The 14,076-nt window shown below is 45.6% G+C and overlaps 1 protein-coding gene across 2 annotated transcripts in view; it reads left to right on the top strand.

The window, feature by feature from the left end:
* LOC122563033 (putative helicase MOV-10) overlaps window positions 1–14,076 on the top strand; it is an 88,568-nt gene that overhangs the window by 56,198 nt on the left and 18,294 nt on the right. For both annotated transcript variants that reach the window (XM_043716360.1, XM_043716359.1), the window contains exons 11-14: window positions 1,233–1,394; window positions 3,705–3,808; window positions 7,809–7,906; window positions 9,345–9,464. In XM_043716360.1, coding sequence (XP_043572295.1) covers window positions 1,233–1,394; window positions 3,705–3,808; window positions 7,809–7,906; window positions 9,345–9,464 — 484 coding nt within the window. The remainder of the gene's footprint in view (window positions 1–1,232; window positions 1,395–3,704; window positions 3,809–7,808; window positions 7,907–9,344; window positions 9,465–14,076) is intronic.

Genomic DNA, 14,076 nt, shown 5'->3' with positions numbered 1-14,076 from the left:
CTGTACAGGATGTAGGTTAGGCCACTGTTGGAATATTGCATGCAATTCTGGTCTCCTTCCTATCGGAAAGATGTTGTGAAACGTGAAAGGGTTCAGAAAAGATTTACGAGGATGTTGCCAGGGTTGGAGGATTTGAGCTATAGGGAGAGGCTGAATAGACTGGGCTATTTTCTCTGGAGTGTCGGAGGTTGACGAGTGACCTTATCGAGGTTTATAAAATCATGAGGAGCATGGATAGGTTAAATAGACACGGTATTTTACTAGAGGGCATAGGTTGAGGGTGAGATGGGAAAGGTACGGGGCAACTTTTTCATGCAAAGGGTAGAACGTGTATGGAATGAGCTGCCCGAGGATGTGGTGGAGGCTGGTACAATTGCAACATTTAAAAGGCGTCTGGATGGGTATATGATTAGGAAGGGTTTGGAGGGATATGGGCCAGGTGCTGGTAGGTGGAACTAGATTGGGTTGGGATATCTGGTCGGCATGGACGGGTTGGACCGAAGGGTCTGTTTCCGTGCTGTACATCTATGACTCTATTTCCCCACCACGTGTAAAGCTCTTTTTTAAACTTTTCTCTCAAAAAAAAAAGCATGCTGTGATCTGGGAGAAGTGAAGAGTGTAGCAAAGACTTGATGTTGATTGGGTGGGGTAAATCGGAGAACTAACACTCGGACCATGAGAATCCAGGAAGTCTGTCTTTCACTGGAATTGAAATGTTAACCCTCTCCACAAATACTGCCTGACCTGTTGTTTCTCAATTTATTTTGTTTTAACATTTCCAGCTTTCACAGTTTGTTTTGTTTCTTTTTTTTTCCCTAGATTATGATCTGACATCTGAAACTGATGTCAATATTTAGCAAGGAATTGAATAAAGATGGTGGGACAGTGGTAGTGTGCCTATGTCTGGGCCTGGAGGTCCATATTTGAGTGCCTCCTGCTCCAGAGGTGTATCATAACATTTCTGAACAAGTTGATTCGGAAATATTTAAGAAAAAGGAATTAAATAAGCACTTGAGCAAAGAAGTAACTAACCTTCATGCTTGGAGTGAATTAGTGTGACAATGAGATGGAGCTGGATAACTATCACAGTGCATGACTGATGGGCTGAATGGTCATCTCCACCTCTGCTGTAACATTCTGCGGTTATAAATTTTGTTGATGATCTTTGGTATTTGTTACATTTCACAGCCTTCAACTGCTTGTTGATTTTTAACATTGGCTTTGGCTCTCAGGTTCTGTGCTGTATCCCAACAGCACACATCCTTGCGTGTGCACCGACCAACAGTGCCACTGACCTCCTATGTCAAAGAATCCAGAAACATGTGAACAAAAAGGACATTTATCGCCTCAATGCCGTAAGTCGGACCTGGAGCGCCATCCCCTGTGACGTTAAGGTAATTCTCCTCTCTTGTTTAAATCCGCTCCTCAAACCGAGTTCCCACCTGTGCAAAAACCCCAGAATTCAGGTCCTCACTCCCAGAACAAGTCCCCAGGAACTTCCATCCCCAGAGGGTGCTCAAAGTGCGGGTCTCACTACCGTGAGGAATGCTGGAAACAAACAGTGAAGTAGAAATAAAGTTGCCATCATTTTAGTAATAGGGCTATTCTCTTTTTTTTTGGTTTTTAGAGGAATGACTAGTGATGGTTTAACCTGAGGATCAACACATGTTTGGCAAGATGAAAGGTTAAGGAGAATCAAAAACAGAAATTGCTGGGAAAACTCCATAGGTTTGACAGCATCTGTGGCCGGAAATCAGAGTTAACGTTTCAAGACTATTGACCCTTCCTCAGAACTTGTGATAAGTATTTACAGTAACATTTGAGGACGGGTCACTGGATCCGAAACTCTGATTTCTCTCCACAGGTGCTGCCACACTTGCTGAGCGCTTCCAGTACTTCCAGTTTCTGTTTCAGATTTACAGTACCCACAGTTCTTTTCAATTTTCATTGAGTAGGAGAATCCTTAATTTGACATTATCTGAGGAAGATGGGTATCGAGGTTACAGCAATGGAATTAAATGAACACAGTGGGAGGAAACTCCCCTTTTAAACATTTATCCCTTTTGTGCAATGTGTGCATCATTTCATGCTCATCCCTATTTGCCTTTGCACTGAATGACTAACATTACTATGGGTCTGGAATACTGTGGCTGGACTGGGTGAGGATGGTAGATTTCCTTTCATCAATGAAATGATGGGATTTTACACCTGTCTGATTGGCCTGTTCACAATTGTGGAGAGCAGATTTCAATTCCAGATTTATTCATTAAATTTGAATTTCACCAACTGCCATGGTGGGATTTGATCCCCTTGTCACTGGGCCTTGGGATTGCCAGACTAGTGATAGAGAAGTCCACCACTTCTCTCCACTCCTGTGGAGTGTGGATCCCAGAATGGGCCAGTTGCCCCAAATGGCCTGTCACGCTGTTGGTTCTGTCACAGAGTGGGGTCAGGTTTTGTTACCAGCCCTGGTCCTACCTTTGCCTTGTCCACTTATTAGATTAATTCAGAACAGGGACATTTACAAACAAAACAACTTTGCATCCGATTTAGCCTTAAATCGCTAATTCTCTGGTAAGGACGTGGAGATATTTGGTGGGAGAATGAGATAATGCCACAGTTTGGTTGTAATAAGCAAGATTGTGGAGCCAAGTTGTCAGTGTAGCAGATGGAGCTTTACTCTATCTAACTCCCCTGTCCTGAGATTATTTGATAGGTGGCAGTGTAGAGGAAGCTTCACTCTGTATCGAATTCCATGCTGTCCCTGTCCTGGAAGTATTTGATTGTAATGATGGGATTGTACTCAAGGGAGCAATAATTTGAGTTCAAGAGAGTAGAAAGTACTTTCTTTGGTACCTAACTCAGTGTTGTCCATATCCTAGGAGTGTTTCATGGGTACAATGTGGAGGGAGCTCTACTCTCTATCTAGCCCCTTGCAGTCTCTGTCCTATGAGTGTTCTGTTGGGAACAGTGCAGAGGGAGTTTTGCGCAGTATTTGAAATGGTTAATGTTTTGCGTTAATATATTGTCTCCCTACTCCCCCACACCCAACCTCCTCCCCTGCTCTGCTGTTTGCATTTCACAACATCCTCACCACCCAGTGAAGAGGGGGCCCTTGGTATCATGAATGCACCAAATTGTGTACTGTTGGTATTGACTCATTTACAGGCTCTTTATTTTACTACCCCATTGTACAGAAAGCCCTGCATTGCTGTAGCACTTCCTCACTACTTCACATCCCAGAGATTGTTTTGTACAGGAAAGTATGTTTGTAATTAGATTAGATTCCCTACAGCGTGGAAACAGGCCCTTTGGCCCAACAAGTCCACACTGACCCTCTAAAGAGTAACCTACCCAGACCCATTTCCCTCTGACTAATGCACCTAACGCTATGGGCAATTGAGCATGGTCAATTCACCTAACCTGCTCATCTTTGGACTGTGGGGGGGAATCCCCATGCAGACAGAAGGAGAATGTGCAAACTCCACACAGACAGTCTCCCGAGGCTAGAATCGAACCTGGGACCCTGGTGCTGTGAGGCAGCAGTGCTAACTGCTGAGCTACCATGTCGCCCCTGCTGTTTGACTCCTGTCGTGACTGTTGTGATGTGGGGAAATGTGACCCCAGGTGATAGGCGTGGCAGCTCACCTATTGGTGCTGTCAGTCCTCGAGATAATTGCTAACTCCTGCCTTGTATCTATCAGGAATGCTCAAATTGGAACGAATCCAATCAGGCATTTGAGTTCCCAACGAAGGAAGAGCTCCAGCAATACCGGGTCATTGCCACCACCCTGATTACAGCTGGAAGGTAAGTACTGAGAATCGCGTGACCTGCAGTGACCTTTCATAGACTTCTGTAGTGCAGAATATGGTCATTTAGTCATTGTGTCTGTGCTGTCCCTCCTGAATAAATCGCCCCATTTCTGTTTACTCCCATATTCCTGCAAGCATAACCCCTTCAATGTGCTTACCTAATTTCACATGGAAAGCTTATGGTACCCTACAGCACAAGAAAGTGATGGAAAGTGGAATTGACAGTGCTACCAAGCAGCAGTTAGAAAGGACTAACATGCTCATTGATGATTTGTTTGGATCATCAGGACCCCTCAGCTGCTGACCTCATTATAGCCTCAGTCCAAAGATGGACAAAAGAGCTGAATTCTAGAAGTGAGGTCTGAGTGACAGCCGTTGAAATCAAGGTCACATTCGACTGAGTGTGGCATCAAGGAGTCATAGAATCCTGACAGTGTGGAAACAGGCCATTTGGCCTAACAAAGCCCACATTGAACCTCAAGAATATCCCCACCCACCACCCTATAACCCTGCTTTTCCTATGACAAATGCACTAAACTACACATCCCTGAACACTATATGGGCAATTTAGCATGGCCAATCCAGCCTGACCTGCACATCTTTGGACTGTGGGAGGAAATCTGAGCACCCAGAGGAAACCCACACAGAAATGGGGAGAATGTGCAAACTCCACACAGACAGTCGCCTGAAGCTGGAATCTAACCCAGGTCCCTGGCTCTGTGAGGCTGCAGTGCTAACCACTGAGCCACTGTGCTGCCCCCGAGCCCTTCCCTAGTGAAGTTGGAATCAATGAGAACTCTCTGGTGATTGGAGTCATACCTGACACACAGGAAGATGGTTGTGGTTGTTGGAGGTCAGTCATCTCAGCTCCAGGAGTTCCTCAGGGTAGTGTCCTGGGCCCAACCATCTTTCAGCTGCTTCATCAATGACCTTCCCTCCACCATAAGGTGGAAATGGGGATGTTCACCCATAATTCCACAATGTTCACCATTCGTGACGACTCCGATATTGAAGCAGTCAGTGTTCAAATTCAATAAGATCTGGTCACTATCCAGGGCTTGGGCTGACAATTGGCAAGTAACATTTAAATGCCATGTAATGACCATCATCAGTAAGAGGCAAGCTAACCACCACCCCTTGATAATCGACATCTTGAGATTACCACTGACCAGAGACTCCAGCGGAATCACAATAAAAACAGCAGGTCAGAGGCCAGGAATACTGCGGCAAGAAAATCATCTCCGGACTCCCTAGAGCTTGTCTACCATCTCCAAGGCACGTGTGATGGAATACTTGTCTGGATGAATGTAGCTTCATCAATACTCAAGATGCTTACCATTCAGGACAAAGCAGCCCGCTGGATTGGCACCACATCTACAGTCATCTGTCACTGACGCTCAGCAGCAGCAGTGTGTACCATCTACAAAACACACTAGAGAAATTCACAAAGGCTCCTTCAACATTATCTTCCAAACCTACGACCACTTCCATCTAGAAGGACCAGGGCAGCAGATACATGGGAACACTACCCCTTGTAGCTTCCCTTCCAAGCCACTCTCCAGGTATCACTGTTCTTTCACTGTGGTCTCACTATAATTCTGGAATTCCCTTCCTAAAGTATTATCAGACTACCTACAGCACATGGACTGCATGGTTCAAACAGGCAGCTCACTGTCACCTTCTCGAGGGGCAACTGGGGACGAGCAATAAATGCTGGTCTAACCAACAATACACACATCTCGAGTGAGTTTTAAAAAAACATTGTTTCCCCTGATCTAATGGATAATCACTTCATATTGTCACAACTTGCAGTGCAAACTAATCCACCTCTCTCATGCTGTTTTACCAATTCCTTTTGCTGTGTTGTTCTGGCTGCCTGTTGACCTCTGGCTCATTGCCCTAAAACAGCGTAGCTTGCTTGGCCACTCGAGAGAGTACGGAGAAGACAACATCACTGTCAGTTCAGAGTTGGCCACATTTTGGTGGGTCTGGAGTCACATGTGGGTAAAAACAATGACTGCAGATGCTGGAAACCAGATTCTGGATTAGTGGTGCTGGAAGAGTACAGCAGTTCAGGTAGCATCCGAGGAGCAGTAAAATCGACGTTTCAGGCAAAAGCCTTTCATCAGGAATTCCACTTATAGAATCAGAGAATTCCTACAGCGTGGAAGCAGGCCATTCGACCCATCAAGTCTCTGAAGAGCATCCCACCCAGAACTAACCACCACACCCCCACCCTCCAAAGCAAAAACTCCAATCCCTGTAGCTTTGCATTTCCCATGACTAACCCACCTAGCTTGCACACCTTGGAACCCATGGGCAATTTAGCATGGCCAATTCACCTTATCTGCACATTGTTGGACTGCACAGCTTCAGACCTTATCTATATCAACCAGGGTATCTCAGCAACTCTCCACTTTTGAAGAGGCTCCTTATTTATAAACGATGCACCATTATCGGAAACTTGCATCATTCAGTCAGCGCGTTCCTCCAAGCCGCTCAACCTCTCCTCCAATGTCAAATCCCTTTTTTTGCCAGGAATCGGTCTGGTCTGAAATAATTCCAAGTGCTACTTTGATCCCAGCTGATGGTAATACTGAACCAGTGTGTAACCTGATGTGATGGATCATAAGTTTAATTTTTGCAGTTGGTTGCCATGGTCCTGAGTAACTGGAAATAGACTAGCCTATGGATTTTCCTTAACACGAGCATACGTTTCTATCAGGAGGGGTCGAGAAAGCTGCACTACAGTTCAGAAAAATCCTTCCAGGTCACAATCCTGAAAGGAAAAGGGCAGGGGGTGCCTGAGAATACCCTCCATATCACCAGTGAAGTCATACAGTGCACATAGCATCCTGCCTTAGAAGTATCCCTCCATTGCTTCGTAGTCTCTGATGCCTGGAACTCCCTCCCTAACAGCCCTGTGGGTTTCCCTACATCCCAAGCAACAATCCTTCTGATGTTTCTTCTCTCTATAAGTAGAAGGCCCCAACTTCACTTACGGAATCTCAACAGTGCAGACAGAGGCCATTCGGGACATTGGGTCTGTGCCAACCCTCCGAAGAGCATCCCGTCCTGAGGTTTAGGGAGGATGTTGTGGAGCTCTGTTAATGGTGATGACTACGGGAGTTGGAGAAGCACCGAAATCTTAGGGCTTGTGAAACTAAAGGATGTCACAGAGATATGGCCAAGTTTGAAAACAATGATGAGAATATTTAAAATTGTATGGAGTGCCAGGGCAGGTCAGCAAGAACTGAGCTTGATTGGTGAATGTGAGATCGGAAGTGGGCAGCAGGGACTCATGTTTCTGGAGGATGAAAGTTGAAGTCAGTCGGAAAAATTGGAATGTTCGAGTGGAGACATTAATTTGGAGTTTGCCTGCAGTGGAGTTGGGCAGTGTTGCAGAGGCAGTGTAACTGTATGCATGAGTTCCAGATTCACTATGATACTTGGGTTGTAAACAGTGTGGTTCACGCAGAGTTGCCAAGGAGAGGGCTGTACTCAGTGGTCAGGAAATAGAGTTTGTTGTGACCAAAGACCTTGTTCATTCCAACATAATTCCTGGCTCAGTACCTCTCATTAAACAAATGAACATTCAAATCGGGAGCAGAAGTAGGCCATTCGCCCCTTCAAACCTATTGCACATTCGGTAGATCATGGCTGATTTGTTTTTGTTGGGAACTTAGATAGGTTCCCCAGCCAAATACAAATCTATCTCCGTCTTGATTTGATAACCCCACCTCCACTGCCTTCTGAGGCACAGAGGTCAAGGTCTCTGTCCTAAAAGGTTAATTCCTCGTTTGCAGGGGTTCTCGTCCAGCTGATGCATCAACCATTTTGAGAGGCTTTGTGCATGAATAGATCTGCTGATGAGGTGGCCTGTGTTGTTGTTGTTGTTGTTGTTGTTGTTGTTGTAACATGTGGGAGAGATGTGTGTGTGGGGCCAAATGAATTCCATTATAATTTGCTGCAATTTATTTTATCTTTCGAATCAGGTTGGCATCTGCAAAGTTCCCCTATGGTTATTTTTCGCATGTGTTCATTGATGAGGCTGGGAACGCTGTTGAGCCTGAGTGTGTCATTGCTGTTGCAGGTGAGTATGTCATTAATCTGTTTAAAACAAAAAAAACAGCTGTTTTGTCTTCTGCCCCAGATTATCCTACTTTAATATATTAGATAGGAAGAAACAGGGCAGGAGGATCAGTAAGTACAGGATACACCTTTAAAATGATTGGCATAAAAGCCAGGGGAAATGACGTTTTTATTTTGAGGAGAGTTATAACATAAAATAATAGGAGCAATGTATCCATTCAGTACCTGCGCATTCAATAAGACCACGTGCCTGTCTACCCCCTTGTCAATTTAAAAATCCCTCTAACTCGGCCTTGAATATATTCCGGTCTCTAGTGCTCCTTGAAAAAGAGGATTCCAAAGATTCGTGATCCTCTCAGAAGACATGCTTCCACACTCCATTTTTTTGAAGAGGCCTCTTCATTATAAATGATGCGCCATTATCAGAATCTTTCATCATTCAGTCAGCTTGCCCTCATTCTTCCAAACTGGAGGAAATACAGGCCCAAGCTGCTCAACCTCTCCTCCAATGTCAAATCCCTCCTTGCCAGGAATCCAACTGGCTGAAATATTTCTAGTTGCTGCTTTGATCCTGGCTGATGGTAATTCTGAACCAGTCAAAACCCAGTGTGTAACCTGATATGATAGATCATAAGTTTAACGTTTGCAGTTGGTTGCCATGGTCCCGGGTAACTGGAAATAAACGAGCCTATGGATTTTCCTTAACATGAGCATAAGTTTCTATCAAGAGGGGAAGAGAAAGCTGCACTGTAGTTCAGAAGATCCTTAACGGAAACCGCAAACCAAGGTTTCAACCTTTTTTCCCAGCAGTATCCCTTGCAAATATGTGATTCCAAGGAATATTGCAGCTGTTACTATTGTGTTGTAATTTACCTGGCTCTTTTGCAGTTCACCTTCTTGAACTGCTTAGAAGGTTGTAGAATTTGCTTGTGACCAGGAACGAGCTACCTGAAAGGGTAACTAGTGGAAGCAGATTCCAGAGGGCCTTTGAAAAGGGAATTGGAGAAAAGAGCAAGATCCCAGTTTTCAGCCGATCCACAGATTTGTACTGATATATCCCAGTGAACTGCATCTGTACCATTCCTGGTATCCTGATGAAGGGCTTATGCCCGAAACATCAATTCTCCTGCTCCTTGAATGCTGCCTGACCGGCTGTGCTTTTCCAGCAATGCACTCTGTGTCCTCCTTAAAGTCTGGTACCCAAGTGTTTGATGGGGGAGGACAGTGTAGAGGGACCTTTACTCTGCATCCAACCCTGTCCCAGTATACATCCAGCAGTGTTTGGGAACAGTGTAGCGGTAGGTTTACTCTATATCTCCCTGTGCTGTCCCTGTCCTGGGAGTGCTGATGGGGAACAGTGTAGAGGGAGTTTTACTCTGTATCTAACCCTGTGCTATTCCTCTTTTCAGAGTGTTTGACTTGTATGTATTTTGTTGAAGGATTGCTGGATGTGATGGATTTAGAAAAGAACAAGGATGGTGGACAACTGGTTCTGGCTGGAGATCCAAAGCAACTGGGACCAGTGCTGAGGTCCCCCATCGCCATCAAACATGGACTGGGTAAGTACAATATGGATCATTGGTGCTTTGTATGTTTCTCTGTCCTGTTCACTGCTGCCCTTTGGGTGAAGGCTTTTAGAGTCATAGAATCATAGAGATGTACAGCCCGGAAACAGATCCTTCAGTTGAACTTGTCCATGTTGCCCAGATATCCCAACCTAATCTGGTCCCATTTGGCCCATATTCCTCTGAATGCTTCCTATTTATATACCCATCCAAATGCCTTTTAAATGTTGCAATTGTACCAACCTCCACCACATCCTCTGACAGTCCATTCCAAACCCGTACCACTCTCTGCATCGAAAAACTGTCCCTCAGGTCTGTTTTATATCTTTTCCCCTCTTCCCCCTAAACCTGTAACCTCTACTTCTGGGCTCCCCCAGACCTCGGAAATGACTTTGTCTATTTATCCTATCCATGTCCCTTATGATTTTATAAACCTCCATGAGCTGACCCCTCAGCTTCCGACGCTCCAGGGAAAACAGCCCCAACCTGTTCAGCCTCTCCCTATAGCTCAAATCCTCCAACCCTGACAACATCCTTGTAAATCTTTTCTGAACCCTCTCCGGTTTCACAACATCCTTCTGATAGGAAGGAGACCAGAATTGCATGCAATATTCCAACAGTGGCCTAACCAATGTCCTGTACAGCCACAACATGACCTCCCAACTCCTGTACTCAATACTCTGACCAATAAAGGAAAGCTTGCCAAATGCTGCCTTCACTATCCTATCTACCTGTGACTCTAGTTTCAAGGAACTATGAACCTGCACTCCAAGGTCTCTTTGTTCAGCAACACTCCCTAGGACCTTACCATTAAGTGTATAACTTCTGCTAAGATTTGCTTTCCCAAAATGCAGCACCTCACATTCATCTAAATTAAACTCTATCTGCCACTGCTCAGCCCATTGGCTCATCTGATCAAGATCGCGTTGTAATCTGAGGTAAGCTTCTTCATTGCTGTCCTTTACACCTCCAATTTTGGTGTCATCTGCAAATTTACTAACTGTACCTCTTATGCTAGCATCCAAATCATTTATATAAATGACGTAAAGTAGAGGACCCAGCACCGATCCTTGTGGCACTCCACTGGTCACAGGCCTCCAGTCTGAAAAACAACCCTCCACCACCACCCTCTGTCTTCTACCTTTGAGCCAGTTCTGTATCCAAATGGCTAGTTCTCCCTGTATTCCATGGGATCTAACCTTGCTAATCAGTCTCCCATGGGAACCTTGTCGAACGCCTTACTGAAGTCCATATAGATCACATCTACTGCTCTGCCCTCATCAATCCTCTTTGTTACTTCGTCAAAAAACTCAATCAAGTTTGTGAGACATGATTTCCCACGCATAAAGCCATGTTGACTACCTATAATCAGTCTTTGCCTTTCCAAATACATGTACATCCTGTCCCTCAGGATTCCCTCCAGCAACTTGCCCACCACCGAGGTCAGGCTCACTGGTCTATAGTTCCCTGGCTTGTCCTTACCACCTTTCTTAAACAGTGGCACCACGTTAGCCAACTCCAGTCTTCCGGCACCTCACCTGTGATTATTGATGATACAAATATCTCAGCAAAAGGCCCAGCAATCACTTCCCTAGCTATCCACAGAGCTCTAGGGTACACCTGATCAGGTCCTAGGGATTTGTCCACTTTTATGCGTTTCAAGATATCCAGCACCACCATCTCTGTAATAAGAATATTTTTCAACATGTCATTGTCTATTTCCCTACATTCTATATCTTCCATGTCCTTTTCCACAGTAAATACTGATGCAAAATACTCATTTAGTGTCTACCCCATCTCCCGCTGCTCTACACATAGGCTGCCTTGCTGATCTTTGAGGAGTCCTATTCTCTCCTTAGTTACCCTTTTGTCCTTAATGTATTTATAATCACTTTGGATTCTCCTTAACCCTATTTGCCAAAGCAATCTCATGTCCTCTTTTTGCCCTCATGATTTCCCTCTTACGTATGCTCCTACTGCCTTTATGCTCATTTTAAGGATTCAATCGACCTCTGCTGTCTATACCTGACACTTGGTTCCTTCTTTTTCTTCACGAAAACCTTAATTTCTCTAGTCGTCCAGTGTTCTGTACACCTACCAGCATTTCCTTTCACCCTAATAGGAATATACTGTCTTTGGATTCTCGTTATCTCATTTCTGAAGGCATCCTGTTTTCCAGTCATCCCTATGCCTGTGAACATCTGCCCCCAATCAACTTTTGGAAGTCCTCTGTGACTACCTGGTCAGGTCCAACCCACCCTCCCGTCCTGGCACCTTCCCCTGCCACCGCAGGAATTGCAAAACCTGTGCCCACGCCACCTCCCTCACCTTCATCCAAGGCCCCAAAGGAGCCTTCCACATCCACCAAAGTTTTACCTGCACATCCACCAATATCATTTATTGTACCCGTTGTTCCCGATGCGGTCTCCTCTACATTGGAGAGACTGGATGCCTCCTAGCAGAGCGCCTTAGGGAACATCTCCGGGACACCTGCACCACTCAACCACACCTTCCCGTGGCCCAATGTTTCAACTACCCCCCCCCCCCCCCCCCCCCCCCCCCCCAGGGCATCAATATGGACTTCACCAGTTTCCTCATTTCCCCTCCTCCCACCTTACCCCAGTTCCAACCTTCCAGCTCAGCACTGTCCCCATGACCTGTCCTACCTGCCAATCTCCCTTCCCAACTATCCGCTCCACCCTCCTCTCTGACCTATTACCTTCATCCCCACCTCCCTTCACCTATTGTACTCTTTGCTACCTTCTCCCTGGCCCCACTCCCTCCCATTTATCTCTCCACCCTGGAGGCTTCCTGCCTGTATTCCTGATGAAGGGCTTTTGCCTGAAACATCAATTTTCCTGCTCCTTGGATGCTGCCTGACCTGTGCTTTTCCTGCACCACTCTGATCTAAGAGATATACAGCATGGAAACAGACCCTTCAGTCCAACCCGTCCATGCCGACCAGATATCCCAACCCAATTTAGTCCCACCTACCAGCACCCGGCCCATGTCCCTCCAAACCCTTCCTAGTCATATACCCATCCAAATGCCTTTTAAATGTTGCAATTGTACCAGCCTCCACGACTTCCTCTGGCAGCTCATTCCATACACGTACCACCCTCTGCGTGAAAATGTTGCCCCGTAGGTCTCTTTTATATCTTTCCCCTCTCACCCTAAACCTATGCCCTCTAGTTCTTGCCTAATACCATCAAAATTGGCCTTCCTCCAATTTAGATCTGGTCCACCCTCTTCCGTCGCTATTTTTGAAACTAATAGAATTATGGTCGCTGGCCCCAAAGTGCTCCCCCACTGACAACTCAGTCACCTGCCCTGCCTTACTTCCCAAGAGTAGGTCAAGCTTTGCACCTTCTCTAGTAGGTACATCCACATACTGAATCAGAAAAGCTTTTTGTACACACTTAACAATTTCCTCTCCATCTAAGCCATTAACACTATGGCAGTCCCAGTCTATGCTTGGAAAGTTAAAATCCCCTACTATAATAGCCCTATTATTCTTACAGATCACTGAGATCTCCTTACAAATTTGTTTCTCAGTTTCCCGCTGACTATTGTGAGGCGGGGGGCTATAATACAATCTCAATAAGGTGATCATCCCTTTCCTGTTTCTCAATTCCACCCAAATACCTTCCCTGGATGTATTTCTGGGAATATCCTCCCTCAGCACAGCTGTAATTACCCTTATCAAAAATGCCACTCCCCCTCCCCTCTTGCCTCACTTTCTATCCTTCCTGTAGCATTTGTATCCTGGAACATTTAGCTGCCAGTCCTGCCCATCCCTGAGCCATGTTTCTGTAATTGCTATGATATCCCAGTCCCATATTCCTAACCATGCCCTGAGTTCATCTGCCTTCCCTGTTAGGCCTCTTGCATTGAAGTCAATGCAGTTTAATTTATCAGTGTAGCTCCAGGTCTAGCCAGTTAAGTATTCTCAACTGCAAATACTTTGTGTTTATGGTTTTGAGGAGCAGGACATTGTGACTGTCTGTAGCTGCTCGAGATCAATGTTGACTTTCTGACCTTTTATTTAATGCATATCTTTGGTTGCACTGTTGTGATGGATGTTGAATATTGACCCAGCTCACTGGCACCTTCTTGTGGCCAGTCACTGGAATAGGTTCTCTAGCATTTTGGCAGCACCCTTTCACACTGTGAAATGTGGCAGGGTTAAACACTGAGGGGAAGGAGACAGGCGAACAGGTGACTGAACAAAGCTGAAATTTACCTCCGAGGAGAGATGTGGACCCTGGGGGAAAGGCTTCTGTTCAGGCAGTGAATTCCAAAGTTTAGAGTCCAGACAGCTGCCGATGGCGAGATTAAAATCTGGGAGGAGAGGTGAAGATACAGACGTGGGTGAGAATTCCAAAATAGGAGTTCCACTTATGGGGGAAAAATCTTGTAAATTAGTTTTACAGCCTAGGAAGGTGGACCTGTTTATACAGTTTCTGGATCAGTGTTGCTGGAAGAGCACAGCAATTCAGGCAGCATCCGAAGACAGGCAAAATCGACTTTTCGGGTAAAAGCCCTTCATCAGGAATAAAGGCAGAGAGCCTGAAGCGTGGAGAGATAAGCTAGAGGAGGGTGGGGG

The sequence above is a fragment of the Chiloscyllium plagiosum genome, chromosome 26, assembly GCF_004010195.1.
Source record: "Chiloscyllium plagiosum isolate BGI_BamShark_2017 chromosome 26, ASM401019v2, whole genome shotgun sequence".
In the NCBI taxonomy this organism is placed as follows: Eukaryota; Metazoa; Chordata; class Chondrichthyes; order Orectolobiformes; family Hemiscylliidae; genus Chiloscyllium; species Chiloscyllium plagiosum.
The sequence above is the reverse complement of the archived record's forward strand: the minus strand, read 5'-3'. Positions and strand labels throughout refer to the sequence as shown.